General features: G+C 35.6%; 1 protein-coding gene across 11 annotated transcripts in view; it reads right to left on the bottom strand.

The window, feature by feature from the left end:
- The window catches only part of LOC106054094 (S-adenosylmethionine sensor upstream of mTORC1-like), a 94,098-nt gene that overhangs the window by 52,829 nt on the left and 14,430 nt on the right, over window positions 1-26,839 (bottom strand). For all 11 annotated transcript variants that reach the window (XR_008777517.1, XR_008777518.1, XM_056026780.1 and 8 more), the window contains 4 exons: window positions 11,073-11,187; window positions 8,716-8,969; window positions 8,500-8,614; window positions 7,521-7,712 (listed from right to left, as the gene is read on the bottom strand). Coding sequence is in view for 9 of the 11 variants with exons in the window: in XM_056026780.1 (XP_055882755.1) it covers window positions 7,527-7,712; window positions 8,500-8,614; window positions 8,716-8,969; window positions 11,073-11,187 (670 nt within the window). In the remaining 2 variants the exon portion in view is untranslated. The remainder of the gene's footprint in view (window positions 1-7,520; window positions 7,713-8,499; window positions 8,615-8,715; window positions 8,970-11,072; window positions 11,188-26,839) is intronic.

Raw genomic sequence — 26,839 nt, 5'->3', positions numbered from 1 at the left:
TAAAAATCGTCAGTGGCATCACCTATGGTAATAGTAAAAAAAAAAAGTCAGGTCAAATAAGAATATGCTTTGCATTTTATATGAATGTATCAGAGCTAATGATCACTTGATAGGAATCTGTTAGGCTATGTACTCACAACAAAGTAATCAAACATATATAACCCCGATCCTTACTATATATAAGTTATTGTACGGACAACCACCGAACCCAGAACCTCGAACCGGACCTCGAAGCTGAACGTTTGCTCAGGGAAAGGGTCGTGCACTCGAAGATAAAGAAGTTTCATCGGAGTACGGCTGAACACAGCATCATCGCAAAGTGACTGTTTTTAAGCTATATCGTCAGTTCTACATGCAGCCGTCGCCTGCTCGATCGTTCGTTCAACGAGCCGTTAACTCAGGGTGACCTTCGTCAGGACAGTGATCATCTCAACGTCTGGTCTACTAAACGCTTATATTATCAACGCCTGATCTTCGTATGGTCATAATACTCTGGATCTATCATTTAATTATTAATGATTCTATCATTTTTCTATGATCGTTTTGATTTACTAGATTTAGTTACTAATCTAGTATAGTATAGAAACTGTTGGATTCTAGATCTAATATACTAATATAACTGCCATTAAATCAGTTAATCGGATTTGAATTTATCAATAGTAGTGATAACTAGACTATACAATATTATAAAGAAATACTTGAATATAGATATAAACTTGTTAAACTTGTATGATATTAAAATACAAAGTTCATTATAGACTAGATTTACTTATTGCTAAATCTAAAATCTATAAAGACATATATTGGAATAGACTAATGATCATATAGAAGTCTGAGTCTAACTGACAATATTACTAATAAAAGTAATTATAATAATATTCACATAAGTTGACATAAGTTTAGAATTTAAATTTAAGCCATAGCTAAACTATAAGGCTAAGGAAATATATAAATCTAAGTCCTTATTGAGATAAAAACATAATACAATGGCTACATCCTCATATGTGGACCTTAAGGAGGTTAAGGAAACAGCTATGCAGGATGGAAAGGCAATGGAATTAAAAGGAAAGGACTTGGCAGCTTATGTACAGCAAGTTGTGAGGGAAGAAATGGAACGTCAAGATAAAATAAGAAGGGGAAAAGAAGAGATAGAGAGACAGAAAGAAGAAAAAAGACAAGAGATATAGAGACAAGAAAAAATTAGAAAGAAGAAACAAGAACGCCAAGATAAAATTAGGAAAGAGGACCAAGAAAGACAAGACAAAGAGAGAGAAAAAGCAAGAGAGCATGAAGCTAAAATGGAAAAGATGAGATAGGAGGCGGCCCAAGCCACAACTCAAGCATCAGATAAAAGTACACAGACAACTCAAGGAAATAACACAAATAATTCAAATAATGCTACCACACAAAGAGACAACCCTAATTCGCAAACATGGCTCTAAAGAGGAAGATACAAAATTTTGATGAACATGTGACAAGTCAAAAGCTTGATGTCAGAGTCACTCAATTTTATCACAGCATTAATTATTATTTATTAATTTTAATTATTTCCCCGTTCTATCCCCAAATTCATCACCCGCCCCACCTTTTCCTCTTCAGGCTAGACTCAGTCCACCACCTTGGCGATAGCTAGGCCACGTCTTTCTAGTCTATCTCCCCTTGACCTGGGGAAAGATCAAACAGTCACTTACTTTGGTCCTAAGCCACCTTGGTTGAAACACGCTTCAGTATTTCTTCCCCCCCCCCCCCACGTCTCTCTTTGATCGAAGAGATCACTCGGATCAACACGCCCCTCGACACTCCAAGGTGCGACTCCCATCTCGAGTCAGATTCACCCACGTGAGAGATAATCCTTAGACCTTCGCCTATCTCTTCCGGACGTTTATAAGGTAGGATAAGGCGGGACCTACACTCTCTCATTTCTCATTCTCGCTGTACAGTCGAGTCTGGACTATTTCATTCACTCTTACTCTTAGAGGAATACCTGGTGCCTCCCTCAGGTGTCTTCCTATTTGTTTGGATCACCTGCCTATTTGTTCGGGATTGTTTGACAGCCACTCGTCAGCCTACTCAATCGCCTGTGTACTTAGTGCTATTCAGCACTGCACTTCTGCCTACTTATTCCACATCAACCAACTATTCTATTTGGTGCTAGTCAGCACTGCGATCTACTACTTGGCGCTATCGGCTCTACTCGCCTGCCTATTCGACAGCCCACCTGTCAACTTATTAGCTACGACGTCCCTATAGACCACGCGTTTGTGCGAGACGTCATAGCTTCGCCAAACCCTCCGCAACTCACTGGACTTATCCTGCTAACTACGCTGCCCACGGCAGATCAGCTCTGCCAGCAGTACACGTGTGCCCACGGTAGCCGGCCACCCTGTGTCCACTACAGATATCAGAACTTTGGATTGAGACTCCACAAGAACTGAATCACCGGTGTACCTCTACCCGCTAGAGCGCCACCTGCAGCTGCAGAACCTCAAGCTAGGACACAGCCAGCTGCGACCCAAGCAGGACAACCAGCTAAGTTCAGAAGACGAAGTGACATACTCTCTTATTAAGTGCAAGAGTGATTATTAAATATAGCATTGATTAGAGATAGATGCAAACCCTTCCCCTTTTTATCCTTCTATGTAAATATTAAAGTAAATAAATATTCTTCAATTTTAACTTTGTATCTCTCTTTCAGTGCTTGTCTCGTTGCGTGCCTGCTCCCGAATTATATGCTGACGGGTTAGTGTGTGAAAACTTAAAAAATAATCATCCCCTAGACATTAAACAAGCCAAACACACGTCACACGCGAAAACCTGTCACAGAACAGACATGGGTGATTTTCTGAAACGATGTGAAGCAAAAATGTCTACATTAAAAAAGCCAGAGGAAGAATGGTCTGAAATACTGATAGACTTCGTCCATGGTCAAGCTTTAACAATATGCCTAAATCATGACCATCATATTGATGAAAGCTATCAAGTCTTGAAAAGAGAGTTGTTGAATGCCTATGGTCATAATGCCACAACTTTCAGACAGAAATACTTTGACAATATACCATCATTAGAAATAGAATCCCAAACTACCATTAACATGGAAAAAGATTTTTTCAATAAGTGGGTAAAGTTAGAGAAAGTGGGAAATTCTTATGGGGGATTAAAAAATTTCATTCTGTTAGATAACTTCATTAACAAGTGTGATCCCCAACTTCAGTCATTCATTAAAGAGAGAAATCCTAAATGTTTAGATAAAGTAACAGAAATAATGAGAATTTATAAAAATGCCTATCCAAATAAACCATTTCTGATAGAGATAAAAGCAAAGAAGATTTAATAGTATACACCAAAGAAAATGTGGATAGAAGTAGAAATAGAAACAGATCAAATAGAGGAAATAGAAAATATGGTGAAATAACCTGTTTTAAATGTCAAGGAAAAGGTCATATAGCAGCTAACTGTAGAAGAGGGAATAGTAGGTCTGGAAGTAGAAATAGATACACTGAACAAAATAACAGTAGATATAGGAGTAGAGATAGGAATGACAGGGGAAATTATAGAAATAGGAGTTACAGTAGGGAATACAAAAATAAAGGTACAGATAGGGTATATTTCATGGAAGGAAATAGGAACAATTTTGCAGTGTACCCAGGGTTTGTAGATAGAATTCCGGTGGAATTAATCAGGGATTCAGGTTGTAACACTTTGGCAGTAAAAACTAAATTTGTCAAACCTCATTGGTATAAAGGCTTTACTAGAAAAGTAGAATTAGCAGATGGCACCGTAAGGGAATTTAAAGCTATAAGGGTATACATTGAAACTCCATTTTTCACTGGCTATTGTGATGGCATTGCAATACCAGAAATGAGATATGATATGTTAGTAGGAAACATAAGAGGAGTAAAAAAAAGCTCAAGAAAAGAATTAGAAGACTGGCAAAACAAATACAAAAACATAAGACAGAATCATGAAAACATAGAAACACAAAATATAACAAATATGGTAATAACAAGATCAATTGATAAACAAGATGAGAAACAGGAAAATACAGTAAATGTAATAACAGCAATGTAATACAAATAGAAAATACAGATAATAGATATTAATGAAAGAGAGATAGAAAATGAAACACAAAATAGTCCTGAAACACAAATATCTCAAAGTGAAAATGAAACAATACCCAAACTTGCATTAGAACAAATGAATGACAATATTATTGGGAAAATATATTCAAGAATATCAGATAAAAACAATAATAACCCTTTTGAAAAATTTTGCATAGAGAATAAAGTATTATTTAGACAAACAAAGATAGATAGCAAAAAAGTAAAACAACTTGTTTTACCACAGAAATATTGGAAAGATGTCTTAATCATGACATGATAATAATTTAGCAGTGAAGAAATGTTATAAGAATCTGTCAAAACAAGTATTTTGGCCTAAAATGAAAGCAACAATCGATAAATACATAAACTCATGTGACATATGTCATAAGAGATCAAACAAAAGTGTAGTGAATAAAGCACCCATTCAAGAAATGGATGAACCTAAAGAACCATTTCAGAAGGTAGCTATTGATTTAATAGGTCCTTTGATTCAAACTGAAAATAATAATAAATATATTTTAATAGTGATAGACATGTTTAGCAGATACCCAGAAGCAATTCCATTATCTAATATAAGTACAGAAAATATAATTAATGCCGTAACCCAAAAAGTAATCACAAGACATGGCATACCTAAAATTATATTGAGTGATCAAGGATCTCAATTTAAGTCAGAACAATTTAAGAAATGGACAAAACAATATAATATACAACACATAAACTCTTCAGTTTACCATCCAAAGAGCAACGGTTTATGTGAACGTTATGGTGGTTCACTGAAAAGATCAATGACAAAAATAATTCAGAATAATCAGAATAAATAGGATCATTATATAAACTCTGTACTATTTGCTCATAGAAACAACATCCATGAAGCAACACAATTTTCACCATATGAAATAATACATGGGAGAAAACCCAGAGATGAATTAGATGTTTTCAAAGAAAGTATAATAGACAATGAGAATAGATTAAATAATGACAATGAAACAACAATCACAGCAGAATTGAAAGAAATATGGACTCAAGCATATAATAACAATAAGAAGTACAAACAAAATGCTCATGAGAATATAAATATGAAAAGACATTGAAAACACTAGAAGTAGGAAACAATGTATCAATATTAATAAATGACCTGAAAAATAAATTTGGTAAACAAGTGAAAGGTCCATTTAAGGTGATAAAACACTTAAGTGATGTGAATTATCAAAGAAATAAATGGGAAAATTAAAACATATCACATAAATAATTTGAAACTGTATCATGATAGAGAGAATGAGTTGATACAAAACATTCAGAATGAAATTGAAAATAAGTTTTCAGAGAGAGAAGAATGCTTGATGATGATAACAAATGAAGATTACAATGAAAATGACATTAAGGAAATACCTGTAATAGAAACAAAAGAGAATCAAACTTAGCAAAAGATTAATCTTAATAATTAAACTAAGGAAAAGTCAAAAGATATAACTAAAATAATACAGGAATACAAAGAAATTGTTTCCAGCATACCAGAAAAAACAAATATTATTAAACATGACATTAAAGTAAAAAATCCAAAACCTATTAAGCTTAAGCCATATAGAATACCTTTACATTTAGAAGACAAAGTAAAAAAAGAAATAGACAATTTACTAGAATGTGGTATAATTGAAACATCAACATCACCTTATGCTTCAACAATTGTGATAGCCAAAAAGAAAAATGGAGATATACGGTTATGTATTGATTATAGGAAACTTAACAACATTACAGAATTTGACCCATATCCAATGCCAAATATTGAGGATATTTTACATAAATTTAATGGAGCAAAGTTTTTTTTACTAAATTGGATTTAACTAAAGGTTATTGGCAAATACCTTTAACAGAAAATGCAAAACCTTACACAGCATTCGTAACACCATATGGTATTTTTCAATGGAATTTTATGAGTTTTGGGTTAGTAAATGCACCAGCTACATTTAATAGAATGATGAACATGATAATTGGAAATAAAGAAAATGTTATTTGTTATTTGGATGACATATGTATTTTTAACAATAACTGGGAAGAACATTTAGTAGATGTAAAAGAAGTGTTCAAAATAATAAAAGAAAGTGGATTTACAATTCAGGCAGAAAAAGTGGAAATAGGATTGGAAGAAATAATTTTCTTAGGACATAAAGTAAATAATAACATGATTAGCCCTATTGAAGATAACATAAAGAAAGTACTTAATATTGAAATACCTACAACAAAAAGACAAATTAAAAGCATATTAGGAATAGTAAATTATTACACAAAGTTCATAAAGAACTTAGCAGAAATAGAAATAGTGAATTTACTTAAAAAAGGAAAACCTCAAAAAGTAGTCTGTAATGAGGAATGTGTTAAAGCTATTGGCAGAATTAGAGATATTTTTAGTCATGGATTAATACTAAGACTACCAGATAAAGACAAAATATTTTATGTCACAACTGATGCATCTGGTAGTGCTATTGGTGGTTGTCTAATGCAGAACTATGTTAACTTATATCCTATGTTAACTTACATCCTATATTATATGTAAGTAGAAAATTATCAGAGGCAGAGAAAAAAATATAGTGTCATTGAACGGGAAGCGTTAGCTGTAATATGGGTAATTACTAAGCTAGAGAGTTACTTAATAGGGAGGAAATTCATATTACTAACTGATCATAAACCTATTCAGTATATACAGCAAAAGAGTATGAAAAACAGTCGTGTATATAGATGGTTCTTAGCACTACAGGAATTTAAATATGAAGTGAAAGCTATTAGTTATTCTTCATAGTGTTTTCATCTAGAAATCTTACTCTGGAGTTGAGAGTCGCAATGAGTTAATCTAATCTTAGTCTACTTCCTAATGTGGAGTGTCAAGAAGTAAACACTTCACAAGAAATATAATTAGCCACCATTAGAACTGAACCTTAGACATCAGGACCAGAAAAAATCCGAAAATACACGACTGATGATTAGTTGATAGTCTGAAATACATGAATCCCCTGCATTTACCACTTTCAACCCATATCACACTTTATCTCCAAAAGCTTTAATTTATTAAATATCCATATGTATAAATATTCTATAAATATCCTTAGTTATTTAAACTTTATAGAAGTAGATAATAAAAATTATTGAGTTATATGCAATATAATATAGATAAAAGTTGTGATTAGAAGGTTCATATAGACATAAGCATAATAATGTGAAGTTTCATTCTAGATTTGTATAGATAGGCTTTGTGTGTAGACAAGAAAAAATGGTTGCATGGCATCAACCATTAAGTAGTATGTATAAAAAGAATTCTTACTTGAAAATAAAAAAAGGTACCCCCCCTTACACTGATGGTTTCTTTAATGTTGTATGTTTTGAGCAATGCTATAATTACATAATATTAAGAAGAGAACAACAAACCAGTGATTAATCATGAAATGGTAGCTCACAAGCTGACAATAAAAATTCATGTGGGTCATGGTCTGCGATGTTATTCTCCTGGGGTAGGTCATCATAACAGGCATCTGTAAGATCTTGTGGAATGTACAACATTTGTGCAAACTGGTTCACAGCTGAATCTGACAGAGGTTCCCAACTTGGGTCTTCATACACCTTGAACAAATAAATAACAACACAATGAGCAGATATACTATTTGAACAACTGAAATCATTATGATGTAAAAAGTAATTAGTATTTAATCATAATGGAAAAAGTCTTTTTTTTAGAAACATCAATTTTTTATTAAGAAGAAAAGAGAAGAATTTTTAGTACTGACTGACAGTACTTCCAATGATTAAAACAATCGATTCGTAAGTAGAATTATTTAAGGAATGTGTTGAATGATAAATTATCAAGGGGTACTTCGGGGGAAAGTTTTAAAAGGCAGAACAAAAGTATGGTGTCCACAAAGGCTTTTTTTTTCAAATGTTGTGATCTGTAGGGCAGATGATGTAAAGGCCATCCGTTTCTATGGCAGATGGTTATGAGGATGTCATGAGACCAGCATAATGACCAGCCACATTTACTTTCCCGATAATGACAGGTACCCAATAGAAATGGGTGGACTCAGGGTGTCCTAAAAATCTCTAATGCCTACCTTCATCCAGATTCAAACCCAAACCCCTTAGTTTGGAAGCCAAGTGCTGTACCACTTAGCCCTACCCCCGCTCCCAATTTAGAGAATATGGAGCTCTTAATCATTCAAATACAAGTATTAATAATGGTATAACTTAGAAGCTTTGGGGAAGAAGAGTAATTTTTTATATCAGTAATTTTCAATACATTTTCTCTTACAACAGTCAAAATTTCATAGTTAATATATATATTACAAGGGAAATTTCTATCAATGTTGATCTGTAAACTAAAAAGTAAGGTTCTTAAAAATCTAATGGTCCATACCTTTCTAAAAGCTATACAATGAATATGCTCCATTTTCTCATATTTCCAACGCTGAAAACCAAGTTTCTCAAGAGCCAGCCTCCAACTTTTCATCATAGGAGCATTGCGATGTTGACTGTTTAAAAAGAAAAAAAGTTTAAATAAATATGATGAGAGTGCTCAAAACATGATGCTCTATATTATAGTCTAGAAAGTAGAAAAAAAAAACAAACTTGCCTGTTTGAATCTGGAGTTATGATCAACAGCAAACCATTCCTACACAAGAGTTCAGCTGCTTTAACACAACATGTCCACCTCTGAACTGGAGATGGAAAGTATTCTAGTAGCAAAGAAAAAACAACCACATGAAAACTGGCTTTTGGAAGCTGGTTTACAGGACTTGCCAAATTTTTTAAATCATAGGTCAAAGCATCTATAGCTGGTGGTAAACTGTGTATAGTGAGCTGAAGGAAGTCACATTTCAAGACTGTCTGAATAAAGAAATTAAAAATGAGTCCATGTCATCATAACACATTTCTAATTAAAATCTATACATTATACATGAGAAAGAAACAAACAATATAGAAAAAAACAGTACAAAGTCGTTCTCTGACATCAGTCATCCAGAACGTCAAATATCCGGATTGCTTTTTTTGTTTGTTTTACAGTATCTTATCAAAGTGATCTTGCCGACATGCGACTTGCATTGCTTCCTGATATTGGGTATAGTGTGGCTGTCTTGTAGCACCTGTTTCTGAAACACAGGTGTAAACAGTCGATGGATTTAAAGCTTGCAAGGCACTGAGGGGAAGTGATAGGGGGGCTGTGTATTACTTGTCCTACAAGGAGGCATGGCTTTTTCCACCTTGAACAGAAAACGTAAGGGGTAGACTATGGATTCAAAGTTGGAAATCTGAAATCACCTCGAGAAAGGAGATAGTGAAGCTCCTGTCACCAAGATTTCTAATGACAGCACATCCACTATTATGGACACTAAAAAAAATTCAGACAATATTGTGAAATTTGTATCAAAACTTAAGTCTAATGAAGGTTAAAGAAAAAAAGAATACACAATGGTCGAGCAATGACGATCTGATTTCAGAACCTTTGTTGTGTGAAAGGCGCAATAAATAAACAGCTAATGGGGTGGTCCCGCTGATTTCAAGAGCCAGCACTGGTTGGCTGAAAAACTTAACAATAGTGGTGTGGTATTAGAAAACTTTAAAGCCAAGGAGAGTCTGCAATTGAGTTCAAGTAGAGATTTCTGGAGCATGTTAGTAGAGAGATGCTCTAGGGTTGACATTTACAAGGCAGATGAAACTGGCATAAATAGGAAGGCACTTCCACAAAAATCACTGGCTTCAAGATAAGAAACCACAGCAAAGGCAGTGGGGCTCACCCTTGCCATTGCTTATCCTTGGAAAAACAAAAATACTTGCTGATTTAAAAATGCATTCTGATACTTTACAAGGAACAAAAGAGTGCATGGATGAATTAGTCTTTTTATGGAATGGTACACGAATGACTTTTATTTATACCAAATGTCAAAAGATATTGCAAATGTGAGGAGGGAAAACAGGCAGGAAAACAGGCAAAGACCTTGTGCTTAGTTGGAGAGTGACTAAGACAACACCAGAGTTCAAAACTTAAATGGCGCAGAGATCCTTGACGTTGAACAAGAAACATTGAATTCTCTTGACCCCCAAAACAATCCAAATGATGCCTGATTCATTAGTTGCTCCTTAAAAGAAAAAGAAACCTGGAAGCAATGAAACTACAATCTACAATGGTGCAGTGAAAGATCAGTGATAATTTCTGTCAATAAAGCTAGTATTTGTTCCCCTGTATATTTTAATTGAATTTTATGTTAACATATAGCGCGAAATGGGCATATGAATTTTCTTTGTATTGTTTGTGAAATTGACTGTTTATAATATTCTTGAAATATGGCTGTAGATTTTAGCTTGCATTTTTTTTTTACAATAGTTATCAAGTCATCATGGGGTCCAATCGCTCTGCAGTCAGCGTCCAAGACTCACAAGAATGTGGCCATGACCAGGGAGCGCATCAGTCTGATTTAGGTGCAGAAGGCTATTTGTCTTTCCATAATATTTTAAGTTTTGAAAAGAAGGGGTGTGGACGGTAATATTTGGGTCAAGTTTCATTCCTTAATCTGAGACAATGGCTCTGAGGTTTTCGAAACTACTGACACTAGTCAGCTTTTCACCTCCAATACTGATGCCCTTTTTAAAGCCCTGCAGGCTATTGACTTGCAAAGACCTTCCTTCAAGGAACAGTACCAGGAAAAGAAGAAGAGGCAGACAGAGAAAGCGATAATTGACATTCAACTATGGTTACATTAGAATATGTATAGAGATTCTATTTCTTTTAATAAATTTTGTATTGTAAAGTGTTCAGACAATTTTATTTCCAAAGAATTTTTTATTTGCTTAAACAATGCTGGTGTTTTTTCATTCTTTAAGTTAATCCAAGTATTAAAATATAGGTTAATAAACAATAATGTTTGTATGTATAAACTTCTAAGAAACTGTAATCAGGAAAGACAGAATAGAAAATTGAGATAAGTGTTTCGCCTGTTGAGCTGGAACCAAGTCTACACCAACTGTTTCAAAATGTTCAAGTCCAAGAAATGGATTGTAACAACTCCCAACATCTAAAAGTCGAATTTTTTTAACAACAGGCAAAACTCTGAAATAAACAGAAAAAGAATAGGGTAAGCTTAATAATTAAAAAAAAATAAAAAATGTGTGTATATATAAATATATAATTTGGTTTGCAATATTCAAGGGGGGTAAGCATAATAAATATAACGTTAGATTTTCATGGTGGTCTACCTTGAGTTGTAAAAAAAAATTATTGAAATACACGTACATTGTTTATTCAAATTACAAAGTAATAAAAACTAAATAACATCTAAAATGCAAGCTCAATAGCAGTTCAAAATTACTGAGACAGTTAAGTTATGCTTCTAACTATCGGTATAAAGTGTAATAACCAATACATTTATCATAGTCTTTTCATTTAGGTACTTATTAACGGTTCTATATCGCGTACACTTACAGATTCTAACATATGCATCGAAAACATTTAGAGTTGGAAAAAAGCACACACACAAAGTCATGGAGATTACTTATTTTAGTACAGGCTTATCAAACATACAAATCTTTTCTCTGACTGCCTCTTTTTCCTTTTCCTGGTAATGTTCCCTGAAGGAAGATTTTCGCGAATTCTCAGGACCTTGTGATAAGGCCATAAAGTTTTGTTTTTTGACAGTGATTAGCTGGCTATTTTGAGGCCCCATTGCCGTTGTATTGCTGTTTCTAATCTCTTCTTTTGTATGTTAAACGATAAGAACTGTGGCGATGAACAGTTGGATTTTAGGATATGCCTTGATCTTTCCAGATTGCTTTGAGTTTAACAAGTGCTGCTGTGGACTGTGCAATTCTGTCCAGTAGTTCGGGTTTCTTTCCTTCATCTGAAACGATAGCTCCTTAGTGCCGGTAGTTAAAACTACTGAAAATCCTCAACTATTTGCCTCCAACACTGCATGTCCCTTTTAAAACCCTGTTGGCTATTAGTCCCAATTTTTTTTACGGCATTGATTTGCATACCATATGCTGCGGAAGTCTTGCCTGTGCGCATCACCAAGTCGGCTAGTTTTCTACTGTCACTGCCAGTGCCAGACCATCTACATCGTCCGTAAAACGCAAGTTAGTATTTTTTTTCCATTATCCTTAAAGGAAGATATTGAATTGAGTTGGTGTAAGTAGGCAGCCTTGTCTCACTCCAAATGTGGTTTCAAGACTTCAATGTTGTTGTTGGAGAACACCACAGTGTTGACCTGCTTGTAGAGGTTCAGGATATAATGTTTTTATTTATATTGTACTTTTCCATTGTCGCCCATAGTGCCCTATGCCATACTCTATAGAAAGCTTTCTTAAAGTCAATAAAGAGATTCTTCTAGTGTTCAAGGTACTTCTCGCAGAATATCCCGAGGTTTAGGATGTATTCTGTTTTGCTGCGACCTTGTCTACAATCCGCTTGTTTTTCTGATGGTGCGATAGTTTTAAGTGACAGAGCTGAAAATAGCCTTTGTTTAGGGCTCGCAAAGACCTTCCTTCAGCGAAAAGTACTAGGAAAAAGAAAAAGAGGCAGATAGAGAAAGCGACTGGAAGACAACAAAAAATTATGGACGATTTTATCATTCAAAGAGGTTCTAAGGCAGGAATGGAGAAAGATGGCCATATGTGCTGCCCAACAGTTCATCAGACTAAGAAAAAGGCGAGGGTGAAAATCACTTAATTTTAGTAAAACAAGAAGGCTCACTGGTTGTATTAGTCGCCTTACACATATTCAGCGATGAACAAACACAAAATATGTCGCTCAAGTGTGACTTTCATTTTCCATTTTACGTATTCATTTTAATACACGAAATAATTTTTATTAATAAAAAAGAACGTAAGCAAAAGCCATTCCCACCCCACCCCGCTCCCAAGAAAATGTTCTTTTGAATATTATCAATTATGTCATTAAGTAATGTCTACACTGCGTCAAAATGGCTGGTAACATGGAATTGTTTTAGTCACACAAAGTTTAAAAACGTTCTGACTCCTTGACTGGAATGTATCATCGTAATCTTTTTTTTTTCGATGCTTAAAAAAAACAACCTGTTCAAATGAAAACCATTTATTAGACTGTTCTATTAAATTTAGAAAGCGTGAATGAAAAGGGTGTCTGGCTAAAGTGGCTAGGTAAAGAGAGACTAAAATGATTACGTAGTACACAGACCAGAGCAATGTCTGAGGTTTGGTAAATATTCTCCCAGTAACCTAGTTCCCCTCCATGTCTCACCCTGTTAAACTGATTCAATTGTAATGAGATAAAAGTCTTTTTTATCTTTTCACATCGAAACATTTTAAATCAAATCTCTACATTTTAAAATAAAAGGAGCGGGGAATAAAAACTATTTTTTTGCTAATTGTGTTACAAACACTGGCGCCTCTTTTTCAGACACCCCCCCCCCTCAACAATCCCTTCACACAATATACAAACATAACGAGAAAACTAAATTTTGTCCCACAGAGTGTCGGTGGGCGTATATTGGAGGGAGGGCTCTGAGGGAGATAAAGAAAAAAAGTGAAGCCATTTAAAATAACGTTCGTATTTGTTGACTGACGCGGCCTACTATTTTCTTTTCATTTATTTTGGCAGGACCGGTGGCCCGGCTAGTTTTGTAGCCCAGAGTAAATGTCTACAATCAATATTAAAATGGGTGGAGGAGGGGGACAACTTGTGGGAGCCACACTATAAGGGGAGGCAACCACGTGTGATCTCTCTTTGTTGACATTAGAACCGGTACTCAAGAATACTGTCAATAATAATTAGCACCAACTTTTCGGAGGGAATGGTGTATGTGTCTCCCCTCCCCCGCACACACACTCGCTCCATCTTGTATACTCTGTTCCAATATTCCCTTCAATTGATACCATTTTTTAATGCTAAGACATCTATCAGACAATTAGTAATCGGTTATTTCAATAAACTAGCCCACTGTTTTCAAATGTAAAGTTTAAAGGTTAATTTGACACGGGAGTGACCATAGTTAGCACGAGAGCTGACTACTGTTTCGTTGGAGTACCGATCAGGGCGTAGTCTACCATTTTGGTCAGCATTCGTATTTCCACTTAAGTCAAACATAGAAATGAAAAATATTTTATAAAACTTTTTGTTTTCGGACATCGGTAGCAGAAAAAAAAAGTGGACAGGACGAGTGTCTCTACAGAATTGTTTTCTTGGGTCGGGTTTAAATACATTGCAAACCAATGTTATTATGCAGTCCTTAGTTCTTCATTAGCTGATAGAAAAGTTTGTAAAAGTCATTGACATATTGAATCTATTTTTATTTTTTTTTTGAAACGCTTATAAATTAAATAGATATTGAATTATGGACACATAAATAAACAAGGAGAGACCTATTAACTATAACAGCAAGGGTGTAAGCAGGTCAACACTACGATAAGCAAGCAAGAAAGAGGATTTGTTTCAGCTATATGAAGAAATAAATAGAATGAATAAAGGGACAAAAGTGACGCATAATTGAAACCACACCAGACCAGATCTGTAAAATATTAGGTTTTATGATTAAAAACGCGATTCCAACTCCAATAAATTAGAAGAAAAATCTTTTCATTACTTAGTGTCACTGTCGAACTCATTTATTATGGATTTCATGTTGTCAAGGCTGTTAACATAATTTAAATGACTACCATCTAATGGTCAGAGGTGATGAGTATTTGTGGTAACGCTACTACATGGGATCAAATGTGATACGTTTGACAGACAAGTCAAGCTTTGAAGTTGTATTGTGCTTGATTCCAGTCTGTAGTTGGTGTTCTCCTCATTTAGGTTGTACAATTATTTCATAGGCCGTTTCGATTATGGTTTCCATTTTTTTTTTAAATGATTGCACTGGAAACACTATGTGCTATTGATGCTACAACTTCCGTTGTGCACAACAAATTCAAAGGTGTAGTTAAAATGTTAGCTAAGTCGCTATTTAAATTGTGAAAGGTCTATTTTTATTTGGTTTTGAAGTTTTCAATGAGTTTTATATTAATGTACTTTTTCTTTATTTCCGTTTGTTTTTTTAATGCTTTATTTCTACCCACGATTATCCATGTATTTTGTTGACTTATCTAAATACTTATTAACACAACAATCGAAAATCCTTGTCCTATCTTCTAAGCAATTAAATTGTTAACTGTTGGCTAAAATTAAGCTCAACACTTCATGCCCCATTCACAATGGCTATATTAATCGGACAGTTTAATGCAATACTGTTCCTTGCAAGTGAGTTAAAATACACTTTATGAACACCACACTTGTCGAATTAAGTGTCAACATATGTATTTATTTGGATAAAAATCCGAATCTCGAGTGCGGTTAACCTTGCAAGCGAAATTGTTTAATTGCAAGCTTGGTACAAACAACGCCCTAACTATCTATTATTGAAGCCTGTGACAGGGTAGAAGACAAACACTCAAAGTAGACAGCCATTTTCCAAGACAAACATGTGACTAAGCCAACCAGATTCAGTACAACTCCCCCTTTAAGTTTACTTTTCAAAGCTGAGAAAACGCAATCAAAGAAATTATTTATTTGCGGCACCGTTCTCCCAGTTGACCAACACCTGGCTGCCATGTACACATGTCACGGGGTACAGTGTACACTTTGAACGCATTATGCTCTCTGTAATAGGACTACTCGAATCAACAATGGTGGGGCGGGGAGGGCGCAGGATAGTCTTCGAAGCATTATTTTAATCTTTACTATTAGATAAGAAAAGTATTTAACCATTCATCTTGTTAACTATAAAACTGAATTTTATCAAATCCAAAAACAACAACATAAAAATGCAACAGGAGTTACCCAATGTAATATGTGTAGTAGTGCCCACTTAAGTGCATTGATGCATGTTTCGATTCATGTGTAGAATTTGTTGAGCTCCTGCTAGTTAGAGATATTGCGCTGCCTTAACCACTCGTCTAGTAATCTATATACAGTTATACAGAATAGCTCAATATCTAGACAACGACAATGGCTAAGCGTTAAAAAAAATATTCCTGCATAAAGCTGTAATACCAAAAATTGGAAGAAGTCAAGACAAAATTCAAATGATCCATTATGATGATCTCCATCATTCGAAAGAAGTCGTGATCAGTGAGTGATAAAAAAAAATCACTACAGGTACCTGACCTAATCCGTCATAGTTAAACTAAGCAATAATAATAATACCGTAATAATAATAACTTAAATGACAAGATCGGCGCACATTAAGCATGTAGCTTCTCTTTTCATCTCTACAAGTTTCAATACCCGAACCGTACCATACTTTGAAGTAGAACTGGTTACCTAATGACGCAGTAATGTTTCAGCTTCCACGACCCCGAGTTTTTACACATGTGCAAACTACTGGCTTCTACTCCTTCAGGTTTTTTCTTTGCGCAAGATTTCCAGTATGTTGCCTGACCATGTCCTCAGCAGGATTCTCAAGGGACAAAATTGACTGGAGTTTAAAAACAAAAAGCCAAAAACTTAATGACATCCTGAAATCTTCTTAAAACCTTTTCTACCATGTTCTACAATCAAAATAATCAACGGAGACACCAAGCCATCAGACTTACGTCAATTAAACAGTGGAATATTCCATCTAGGGATACCATCTCATCCCCACCACCCTCTAGCCAAACAAGTCACACACACACACGCGTGGGTAAGAAGAAAAAGGATGGGAGGATGAGAGCAAGAGAAAGAGAGTCAGAATTATTTCAATGTCCCGGATGAACCTTAGTAGATGCTTAAAAAGAGAGAGAGAGAAAAGAAAGAAAAAAAGATGGGTGCGTTTTGTTTGCTAAGCAACAACAATCATCAAGTAGGTCAACAATGCCCCGTGTTTATTTTGTCTTCACGATAAACCTGGCCAAGCTTAATGGAGTACACTTCCTTTGGATTGGAAGGGGGTGACTGGATATCAGCCAGGGGAGCTCGAATCAGTTCATGGTAGACCTGTACTCATGGACATTAGTAGTAATTATTCAGATAAATTAACCCAATTGAAGTTAATTTGTCAGTAGCAATATTTTAAAATTTAAAAAAAAAATGCTACCTAGATTTGATGTTCAAAGCAAGTCTGCAAAATTGTTGAAAAATTGTTTTAAAATTTTTAATTTTTTTTAAATTCAAGACATTCATGTGTTGCTATTAAATGTACATTCCCTTCAACAAACTTAAATGTTTCCAATTAAAACTATTAATAATAAATATAATTTTCTTAAATACATTTTGTCTCTAAAAAGTAATTTGAAGGGATTAGACATTTTCAAATCTCAGAATTAGCAAAGATAAAGTCACAATAAAATGATATTGTATTTCTAATTAGGCCTATATCTCTTGGATTCCATAATAAAAAAAATAACATTCCAGTATATTGCTACAAATATGTCAGCACCTGAAAGTTATTACCCCAATGTTTTAGTATTTGTGTACATGATGCAGCAATTCCTACTTTCTATTTATTATGAAAAATGTAAATCAAGTTTTTATTACTGCATGGAAAAAGGTAATAACACTGTATTTTTATCATTTTTTTTTTAAATCTCTTATAACTAAAAAAAAAAGACTACTAGTGTTCCTGAATGCATTATTTTTCTATTCAAATAGACGTTTGAACAATAGCTAACAAAAAGTAAGATAAATATGGATACATTTCTCAGTATAAAAAACTTCTGGAAAATCGGGGGGGGGGGGGGGGGGGGGTGAATGAAGAAAATCAACCTTGTGTTAGATGCTCAAACTTAAGTTGAAATATTAAGAGTTTCTATAAATACCTTCTGAGTCAACAGATGTAGCAAAGCAGTGTGTACAGATTGGGTGGAAAGAGATCAGTCATCAAACAAGGACATTGATGCAAATAAATACTTCAACATCTAAAGCCCAATGCAATGTATCCACACAAAAAAGAAATTTTATGAAGCATTTGAAATTTGAGATGCAGGCTAAGAACCACATTTTTTTCTTATAGATTAAGCAAACAACAGTTTAGGATTATTCAAGAATACCCTAGACTAGAAAACATATGCTTGGGCACACAATACATTAAGGATGGTTACATAGTTTTACAAGTATTTGTATTTATAAATTAAATCCTGTTATGCTGTGCTATTTCATTTCAAAGCAAACTTAGCTTGAGCAGAGATTTCAATACAAACTGAAAAATAAGGATGAAAGCATGCCTAAGGATTAGGGTAAGGACACACTCAGAAGTATATCAAACAGTTTGTGAACAGAAACAGAGAAGGCTAGGCTAACAATAAGACAGAAAGATAAGCTTTTAACTCTTGCATTGATTACATTGCACTCTTTCCTAAACAAGAATGATGTGACTATATAAGCAATGACCTTCAATTTGGTCATAGCAGACACACATGAAATACAAGTTTTACTTTGCAGTGAGAGTACTCAACTTTAATTAAATAAAAAAGTCATAAGGTTTCAGAAATGTAGATTGTAACACTTTTCATTACTACTATTGAAACATAAAAAGTATCTTGTGCAAAACATATGAGAAACTTAAAAAAAAAATATTATATAAATAAAACATTAACAACATTTTATTTAATACCATTCCAATGCATGCTACAGTGCACCTTACAAGAAGACACAAAGAGCTCATTGCATGAACAATAAAAGCTCAAAAGATGAAAGTGAACTAGAACCACACATTTCAAATGATCCCTCTCAATCCTGTCTCTTAAGACTAAATAATATTTATTTAGAGAATTCAATATGATGGCAAAAAAAAAAAATGTGTGTACCTACATTTAGGTATAAGCTACAAAATAATCCTTATGAGAGAGGGTGTTGTGGCTGAGTGGTAAGGTGCTTGGCTTCTGCATCAAGGGGTCTCAGGTTCCAATCTCAGTGAAGACTGGGATGTTCAATTTCAGGATTGTTAGGATGTTCACCCAACTCTAATGAATACCTGACATTTAGTTGGGGAAAGTAAAAGCAGTTGGTCATTGTGCTGGCCACATGCCACTATTGCTTACCATCAGCCAAAGAAACATATTACCTTAATATCATCTGCCCTATAGATGGCAAGGTCTGAAAGGGGTACTTTACATTACACAATGATCTTTCAAATAGAGTTTCCAAAGTTAAATATGTTGCAATTTCTTTGTTAAAGTAGCTATTTATATATAATATGCTATTATGCCAGCTAGATTAATCAAAGTACTAAACAACAAGGTAGCACCAGTGTAGAAAATACTTTTTTAGGCATCACTTAATTCTAGGGAATGGAAAGAAGCTAATGCCTATTTAAAAAAAAAGAGATAAACCTGACCCTGGAATCTACAGACCAGTATAACTCAACAGTCTCACTAGAACACATTATATGTAGCATCATCATAAACCACTTGGACAAACATAATGTCCTTACTCCATGCCAATATTGCTTTAGAAAATATAGGTCATGTAAAACTGAACTAATAGGTCTAATTGATTTTTCAAAGTCTCAAATAACAATGAATATGATTTTTTTTGTATACAGACAATTGTAAGTTTAATCAGATAATCTTTTTAATGAACATTATCATGTAAACCTTAATTGTATTCCACTACATTTATTTTTATGAAATTAAAGAATAGTTCGTTTGATTAATGACAACTGTTAAAAAAATGTATAAATAATTTCACCAATTGCCTGTCTCCATGTCAAGATATAGAATGGTTATATGGCTGGCTAGTTACTGTATGACTACAAACAAACACTGCTAAACAATTGAAAACAAATTCCAGCTTCATGGATGGAAGATGTAATAACCTCTCCATTTTGATTGTTCCTGGAAAAAAGCCCCTAAAACAGTTCTGGGCTACACTATTTCCTTAACAAGAAAAGAGAGGAACTCAATAGGAAACACAAGGAGAAAGAGTTGGAGGGTGGTCTAAAAGATTCAACAGGCAGAGTTTGTAGCTCTATACAGATTTGAAATATTAATGCTTTGTTTGCAATGATTAAAAGAAAGCAGAGCAAGAACAATAAGTATTTTAAATCTACTTTATAAACATTGCAATATACCCTTTATCCTCTACTTATGGCCCATATTTGTTGAAAGAATATATTTAATGTTAAATCAATTTGACAGGGATTAAAATTTAAAAAAGAAAATTGATTCAAAGTTCTAGAAAAAGCTTAGCATGAAGAAAAGTATCAAAACACAGTACATTTGAATATTCATGTGACAATAATTCTTAGAAGCCTAAGTTTGGAAGCTTTTTAATTTAAAACAGAAATTCTATTTGGTAACTCAATTGTTAATACTCAGAAGTGAATAAAGTGCAGGACAGCTTGCAGACCTATTAAATATGGCCCACTAGATAGTGCTCATATTGGTTCAGATAATTTAAATATAAAAATTAAGAGTCATGTTCTACAAAATGTAATTTTTTAAAAATATATTTTACATGAATAAAAAGTAAAGTACTCTTTGGTTTTAAGAAACTATAGCAGTTAATGAAGAACACAAATTAGACATCATCACATGATAAAGTTTAGAAGTTAACTCAAAAGAGGCTTTGAAAATATACATACTGTAAAGTGCCAACCTCGACCAGAAAATTCAAATTATGCTAATAAAGTCACTTGGTCTTGTATGGAAACAAATGTATGCTTTAAGCAACCCTGTGGTTTTATCCAGGACTTTTAAAAGGGAGGATTTGAGCATTTTAAGCCCACACTTTCATGGAGTTAGATGATAATGATTAGCAAAGATGACAAAAGAGAATTTAAGAACCCTTGCCACTTCTTTTTTATAACAATTCCCCTGTTCAGCTTGAAAAATTTATTGGCAAACAAACAAACAAAAAAAAAAAGATGGTGGTAACACCTGGACAAGGAAATTGAAGATGGCTCTAAATATTTTCCTAGAAATTTGAAAGTTAATGTATATTTTTTGAAAAATAATTACTATTTGGCCACACTTTGAAAACACTAGTTTAACCATTATTATAATTTTCAAAGTATAAAAAAATTTCATTAGAGCAGGGATAGCCAACCAATGGATCATGCACCAAAAGTGGCACACTGCACTAATAGAATTGTCGCATTTCACACCGAAAAAAAAAAAAAAAGATTTGATTTGATTTTGATTTTAGACACATCGGCAAAATTTAGGCCATGTCGTGCCTGCAGTCTCTTAAGGACTACTCTCTCTCTAAACAACAAGAGCCTAATTCTATACAGTCATATCATTAAAATCAAGGTCTATTCACAGTTAAAATAGTAAAGGTAGTAAAAATTTAAATATTTGGTAAAAATCTATTGTAAATAGTACATGTTCACACATTCATAAATCAGATCTTCGTAGATAACCCCACTTCCCAGATAAAGCCCAGTACCTTCCCAGGGTCGACATTATCAAATAGTGTTTTTAAATTAGTGGCTCTAAAATTTTTCTCCCTGACATCCTGGTATCTGGGGCAATCAATGAGGATATGTTCCACGGTTAGGCGAGAGTCACAGTACTCACAAAGTGGGGGCTCGTCTCTCTCTTTAGCACAAAAGAGTGCGTGATGTAGGTGTGGCCAATCCTAAGTCTGGACATGGTCGTGCTACCACACCTTGTCAGGCCCTTAGATGTGGGCCGCCACCTGACATCCGCCACAATCTGCCTGAGTTTATTGTGAGTCTCAGCCTCCCATCGGTTTGTTGTAGTCTTCATTGTTCTCTGACCTGAAATCAATGGGGTGTCTTTCCTCCCTGGTTTTGACTTTTTGGAACTCTGGCGTGTAGTGTGCAGTGGATGACTTTTCTGCTATTATGGATGCAAGGCAGTCAGCTATTTCTCTGGGGGACGTGACAGTTCGTCCTTGGTTTTTCAAATGCCCTATTGCATTTGATTCTTTCCCTTTGATTCGCCTTACTGCCTTGCAAACCGCTCTAGCAGAAGTTTTGGCATCCAGACTGCCGACAAAACTTCTCCAGGAATTCCTTTTGGCTGACCATATGGTTTGTCTAGCCTTTGCTCTAGCTATCCTGAATAGCTTTAGGTTTTCCTGGGAAGGATTCTTTTTAAATGCAGCCAGTCGTTTTTTCCTATCGCCAATAGCACTTTTGCAAGCTGTATCAAACCATGGTTTGCTAGGCCGTTTTGGATTTGCGGAGGTTAGGGGGACAACTTTCCTGGCTATACTAAGTAGCTTGCTAGCAAAGGTATCAGCTGGGTTCTGTTCATCGAGGATATTTTCTGTGATATCCTCGGAGCATCTTTTTTGGAATAGTTCCCAATCGGCCTTATTCAGTTTCCACCGCTGAGGTCGTCCCAATGAGGGGAGATTGTTAATAATGATGATTGGGAAGTGATCACTTCCCTGTAGATCATTGCTAACTGACCATTTAAAGTCGTCCAGAAGTCCAGGGACGCATACGGTGAGGTCAATGCATGTGAGAGATCCAGTTCCTGGGTGCAAGTAGGTCGGTGATGCATCATTAAGTATTCATAAATCATGTTGGAGGAAGATATCCTCCAGCATACGACCTCTTGTTTCAGTATTGTTGGATCCCCACATGGTGTTATGGGCATTGAAATCCCCAAGTATTATATAAGGCCGGGGGAGTTGTTTCAATAGGTCCTCCATGTCTGTTTGGTTTAATGGAGCACCTGGTGGTAGATACAGGCTGCAGCAAGTGATAACCTTGTGAAGGGTTATCCTAGCTGCTACGGCCTGTAGTGTGGTCTGTAGTTCTATCCTCTCATGGGGGATGCTATCCTTTACAAGGCTACAGACTCCACCTGATGCTCTCTCTGCATCCTCGACATTCTTGCTGTAAGCACTGTAGCTTCGGAAGCTGATGCTATCTTTCAGAAATGTTTCCTGTAAGCAGACAGCTACAGGAGTCTCAGAGTCCATCAGTAGCTGCATTTCCTCATAATTGGCCTTGAGGCCTCTACAATTCCACTGTACAATTCTGGAATCCATGGCTTATTCTAGATGACCTACTTGGAGCTATTTGGCCTTGGGAGGCCCCTAGAGGGGTTTCCCTTTATTCCAGTGATCTTGGTATTTTTATTCTTGGGTTTGGATGGAGAGGAGGACAACCCCCTTTTGGGGGAAGTCTTTTTCTCTGGAGAGGGGAGATCCCTCTGGTTAAAGTGGAGGTTATTTCCTCCTTGCTCACCTCGGGCATCCTCTCCGCTTTGATTTCTCCCCTTAGGGAGTTGGTCAACCTCTAATTCGGTAGAGGTTGGGGTGTCTGGCTGGGTTCTCTGAGGAGAACCTGTGTCAGACATGATGTCTCCGGGTTCTCCCGGAGTATTGGTTTTAACATGCTGCTCAGTCTCCATGCTCTCATCAGCGAGCACAGAGAACCTGTTCTTTAGCATGACAACAGGGCTTTCTTGTTTCTTCAGATGTGTGTTCTTTGGCGGTGTTTTCGTCTGAGTTGGAGGAGGGGGTGGTGGGGTCAATGTGTCCGTCTGTGTGGCTATGGATCTTCCTATCTTAGCAACTGCGTGGGCGTAGGTCTTTGTCAAGCCAAATTGGCCCTTGGGTAGGGCCAATACAGCTGACTTTGCCTGGCTGAAGGTACATACATTTCTTGCCTTGTACTCCTGCACGGCAACCTCCTGTACAGTCCTTGGTGTAGGCTGAGTGGCCAGCGTGACAGTTTGGGCATTTGAACTGGGCTGTACAGCCCTTGTCCTCATGACCCTCTCCAGCACATCTGGCACAAACAGTGTTCCTCTTGCAGACTGCCATGCCGTGTCCATAACCCTGGCACTTGAAGCACCTCATGGGGTTAGGTATGTAGGGCCTCACTGGAACTCGTAGGTATCCTGCCTTCACATACTCTGGTGGTGTCCTAGTTCCGAATGTGAGGATAATAGTGGCGGTTTTGACCTCCTCACCATCCCTGCGCCTGGTAATGCGCCGGGCATGGGTGACTCCTTCAATGCCCTCCACTATTTCCTTCTTGGAACATTCCAGTAGGTCCCTAGAGCTGATTACACCTCTGCTGGTGTTCAGACTTTTGTGTGGCATGACTTCCACTTGGAGATCACAGAGTCTTCTGTATCTTAAAAGCCCATCAGAGTGTGTCTTTCCATCTACTTCTACAAGAAGTTCCATTGATTTGTGTACCTTAGACACACTCTTGGGCTCTCCCGCTACTGACTTGAGTCCCTTATAGATAAGGAAAGGGCTCAGCTTTGTCAGGCTTTTCCCCTCCTCTGTGCACCTGACCACCAAAAATGATGGCCAGGTAGTACAGCTTTCTGTGGCCTTCTCCTTTTTTGCTTCAATAAGGCATCTCTTGCCCAGACTTAAATCTGGGGCAAGTAGTTTATTGGGGTTTTTTCTGTCCATATATATTCTTGTTAGTTCGGCACCTCTCCCCACCCGCCACCGAGTCCAACAAGGGGACAGGCCATTCGGAAGTCCAGAATGAGCCCACCAGGGCTACACAGGTGCTATACTTAGTCAGCTGCTGCATCGGACATGTGTCCGATACAGCAGCTCCCTGATTGGCCCTCCAGCCACCGCCCTGGTAGCTCGGCATGACCAGCCGGTTGACCCAGAGCGGGCCATCTGGGACTCAGGTCTAGGGGAACTTGGAGAAAAAGGTATTGTGTTGTGGTGGTTTATCCTCAGATAGCCACCACTCAAACACCAGGATCTCTTTATCCCCCCTTACCCGTCGCAGTACACGGCAAACAGACTGGTCTAGGACGTATTGAGATTTTAGAGATAAGGAGAAAGAGTGATGATCAATGAAGGCAGCCTGAGGAAAAGAGGAGGCAGACACAATGATAGAAAAGAAGTAAGGCACTTTTGAGCTCCAAAAGTGCTAAGGAAAAGAGGAGCGCAGTTTAATGTCATGTCTCGGGACGCAAAAAAAAAAACAAGAAAAAGCATGCCTGTTGCAAAAAATGATAACGAATTTCTTAAAAAAAAAAAAAAAAAAAAAAAAAAAGCTCCACAGGAATTTAATTTTATAGCTATTACTGACAAATAGAAATGTTTATAAAACTAATCTGACTTAGAGCATATTGGTTTAATGTAATTGTTAGCACTGCATTTTGTTCCTTTCCTTAGCCATGGACATTTTTTTAAGGAAAAACCTGAAGATCAGACATATTTAAGGTAGCAAATTCATGTCTAGGAAATCACAATTAAATAAAGTTAACTAAAGCAAAAAAAGCCGTCAATGATGGAACTGTAATCTTGAGTAAAAAGGTATTTAGATTGTCCTCTACTAAGATATTATTGCTTTATACACCAAGACGCTGTGTGTGGAATACTTTTGAACTTGCAGCATGTTATGAATAAAATAATGAAAAAGAGGGTAAAACAGACAAGAATTAAGTGATAATGCTGCCCAAAGAAAAGGGGTCTTCTGTGTGATGAAAATTGAATGTTTAATTAAGCACTTTTAGTTGATGATACTAGACACCTCAAAGACCTAAATCTGAAATTATCCATGGCAAGGAGCAAGGACAAATTGTTTTGTAGCTTTGTAAATGATATCACTGATTCAAAATGAAGTTAAAACTCAGTTCTACAAAATACATTGAAGAGTCGTTTGAAAGATTTTGCTGATCAGGAAGACTCCATGCTTGCATTTATAAATCAAACTTTTAGTTACTGAGTTCTGAAAATTCCTTACACATGGAACTTATTATTCTGAAAACAAATTTAGTACTGAAATTGGAATTTGATTTACTTTACTCAACATCAAATGCATATGAATGAATAATTTTGGCCATCATTGCCATGTTAACATTTTACAGAACTAAGAAAATTTGTCTATAGTTATGCCTGTTAGATACTGACATGAAAATAATCAAAAACAAACTGAGGTCACGAAACTAATTTTTAATATTACAGATTTGGTAAAAGCAAAAAAGATTTGAGTCGCATACTAAAGCTAGTTATATATATATATATATATTACCTGTATGTAATTTTTTCAATTATAATAAGTGTATAGGTCATACAGAAATAATAAATTAAAACTATTACTGTAAACTAAAAATGTTAATAAAGACAGACTTACTAAAGTAATTTTTTTAATTTTTTTTTTTAAATCCACAACTACACACAAATATATATAACAAACCAAATATATATAAATGACCATACATTAAAGGGCAGAAACTTATAAAAGTTTTGGTGACGCATCTGAATTAGAAAAAAAATTGGCACACAGAAGCAAAAGGTTGGCCACCACGGGGTTAGAGGGACTAGATTACAAGGTCTGAATAGGAAACTTAATTATTTTTTTTTCCTAGAGGGACTAGATAATCTTTATCTTGAACAGACTACATCTTCAGGTAATAGGCCCTATTTATTAGGGTTTAATAAATTAATAGACTTTTGAGAACATAAAGCGCACCTTCTTCCAAGTCTTCATGTGTAGGCTTATCATTAGAATTTTATATACGACTCTGAGTAGATTTATACATACACTTTACCAGGATTTTTTTTCTTGGAGAGGATGATTTGGGGCGAGCTGAAAAATGTTCCATTTTTGTTTAAATCTATCATTCATTATTTATTAAGAGCACATTATTCGCTCTTATCAAAAAGTCATAAGTTTCATAAAGGTCCTAGGAATTGTCTTTATTAATAAGTTAAGTTCCCCTTTCAGACCTTGCTATCTGTGGGGCAGATGATGTAAAGGTCATCTGTTTCTGTGGCCCACAGTTAACGAAGGTGTCATGTGGCCCGCATAATGACCAAATCCCTTTACTTTTCCTTAACTAATGTCAGGTACCCATTC

The sequence above is a fragment of the Biomphalaria glabrata genome, chromosome 4 (assembly GCF_947242115.1).
Source record: "Biomphalaria glabrata chromosome 4, xgBioGlab47.1, whole genome shotgun sequence".
In the NCBI taxonomy this organism is placed as follows: Eukaryota; Metazoa; Mollusca; class Gastropoda; family Planorbidae; genus Biomphalaria; species Biomphalaria glabrata.
Note: the sequence above shows the minus strand (reverse complement) of the source record. Positions and strands in the feature narration are given on the sequence as shown.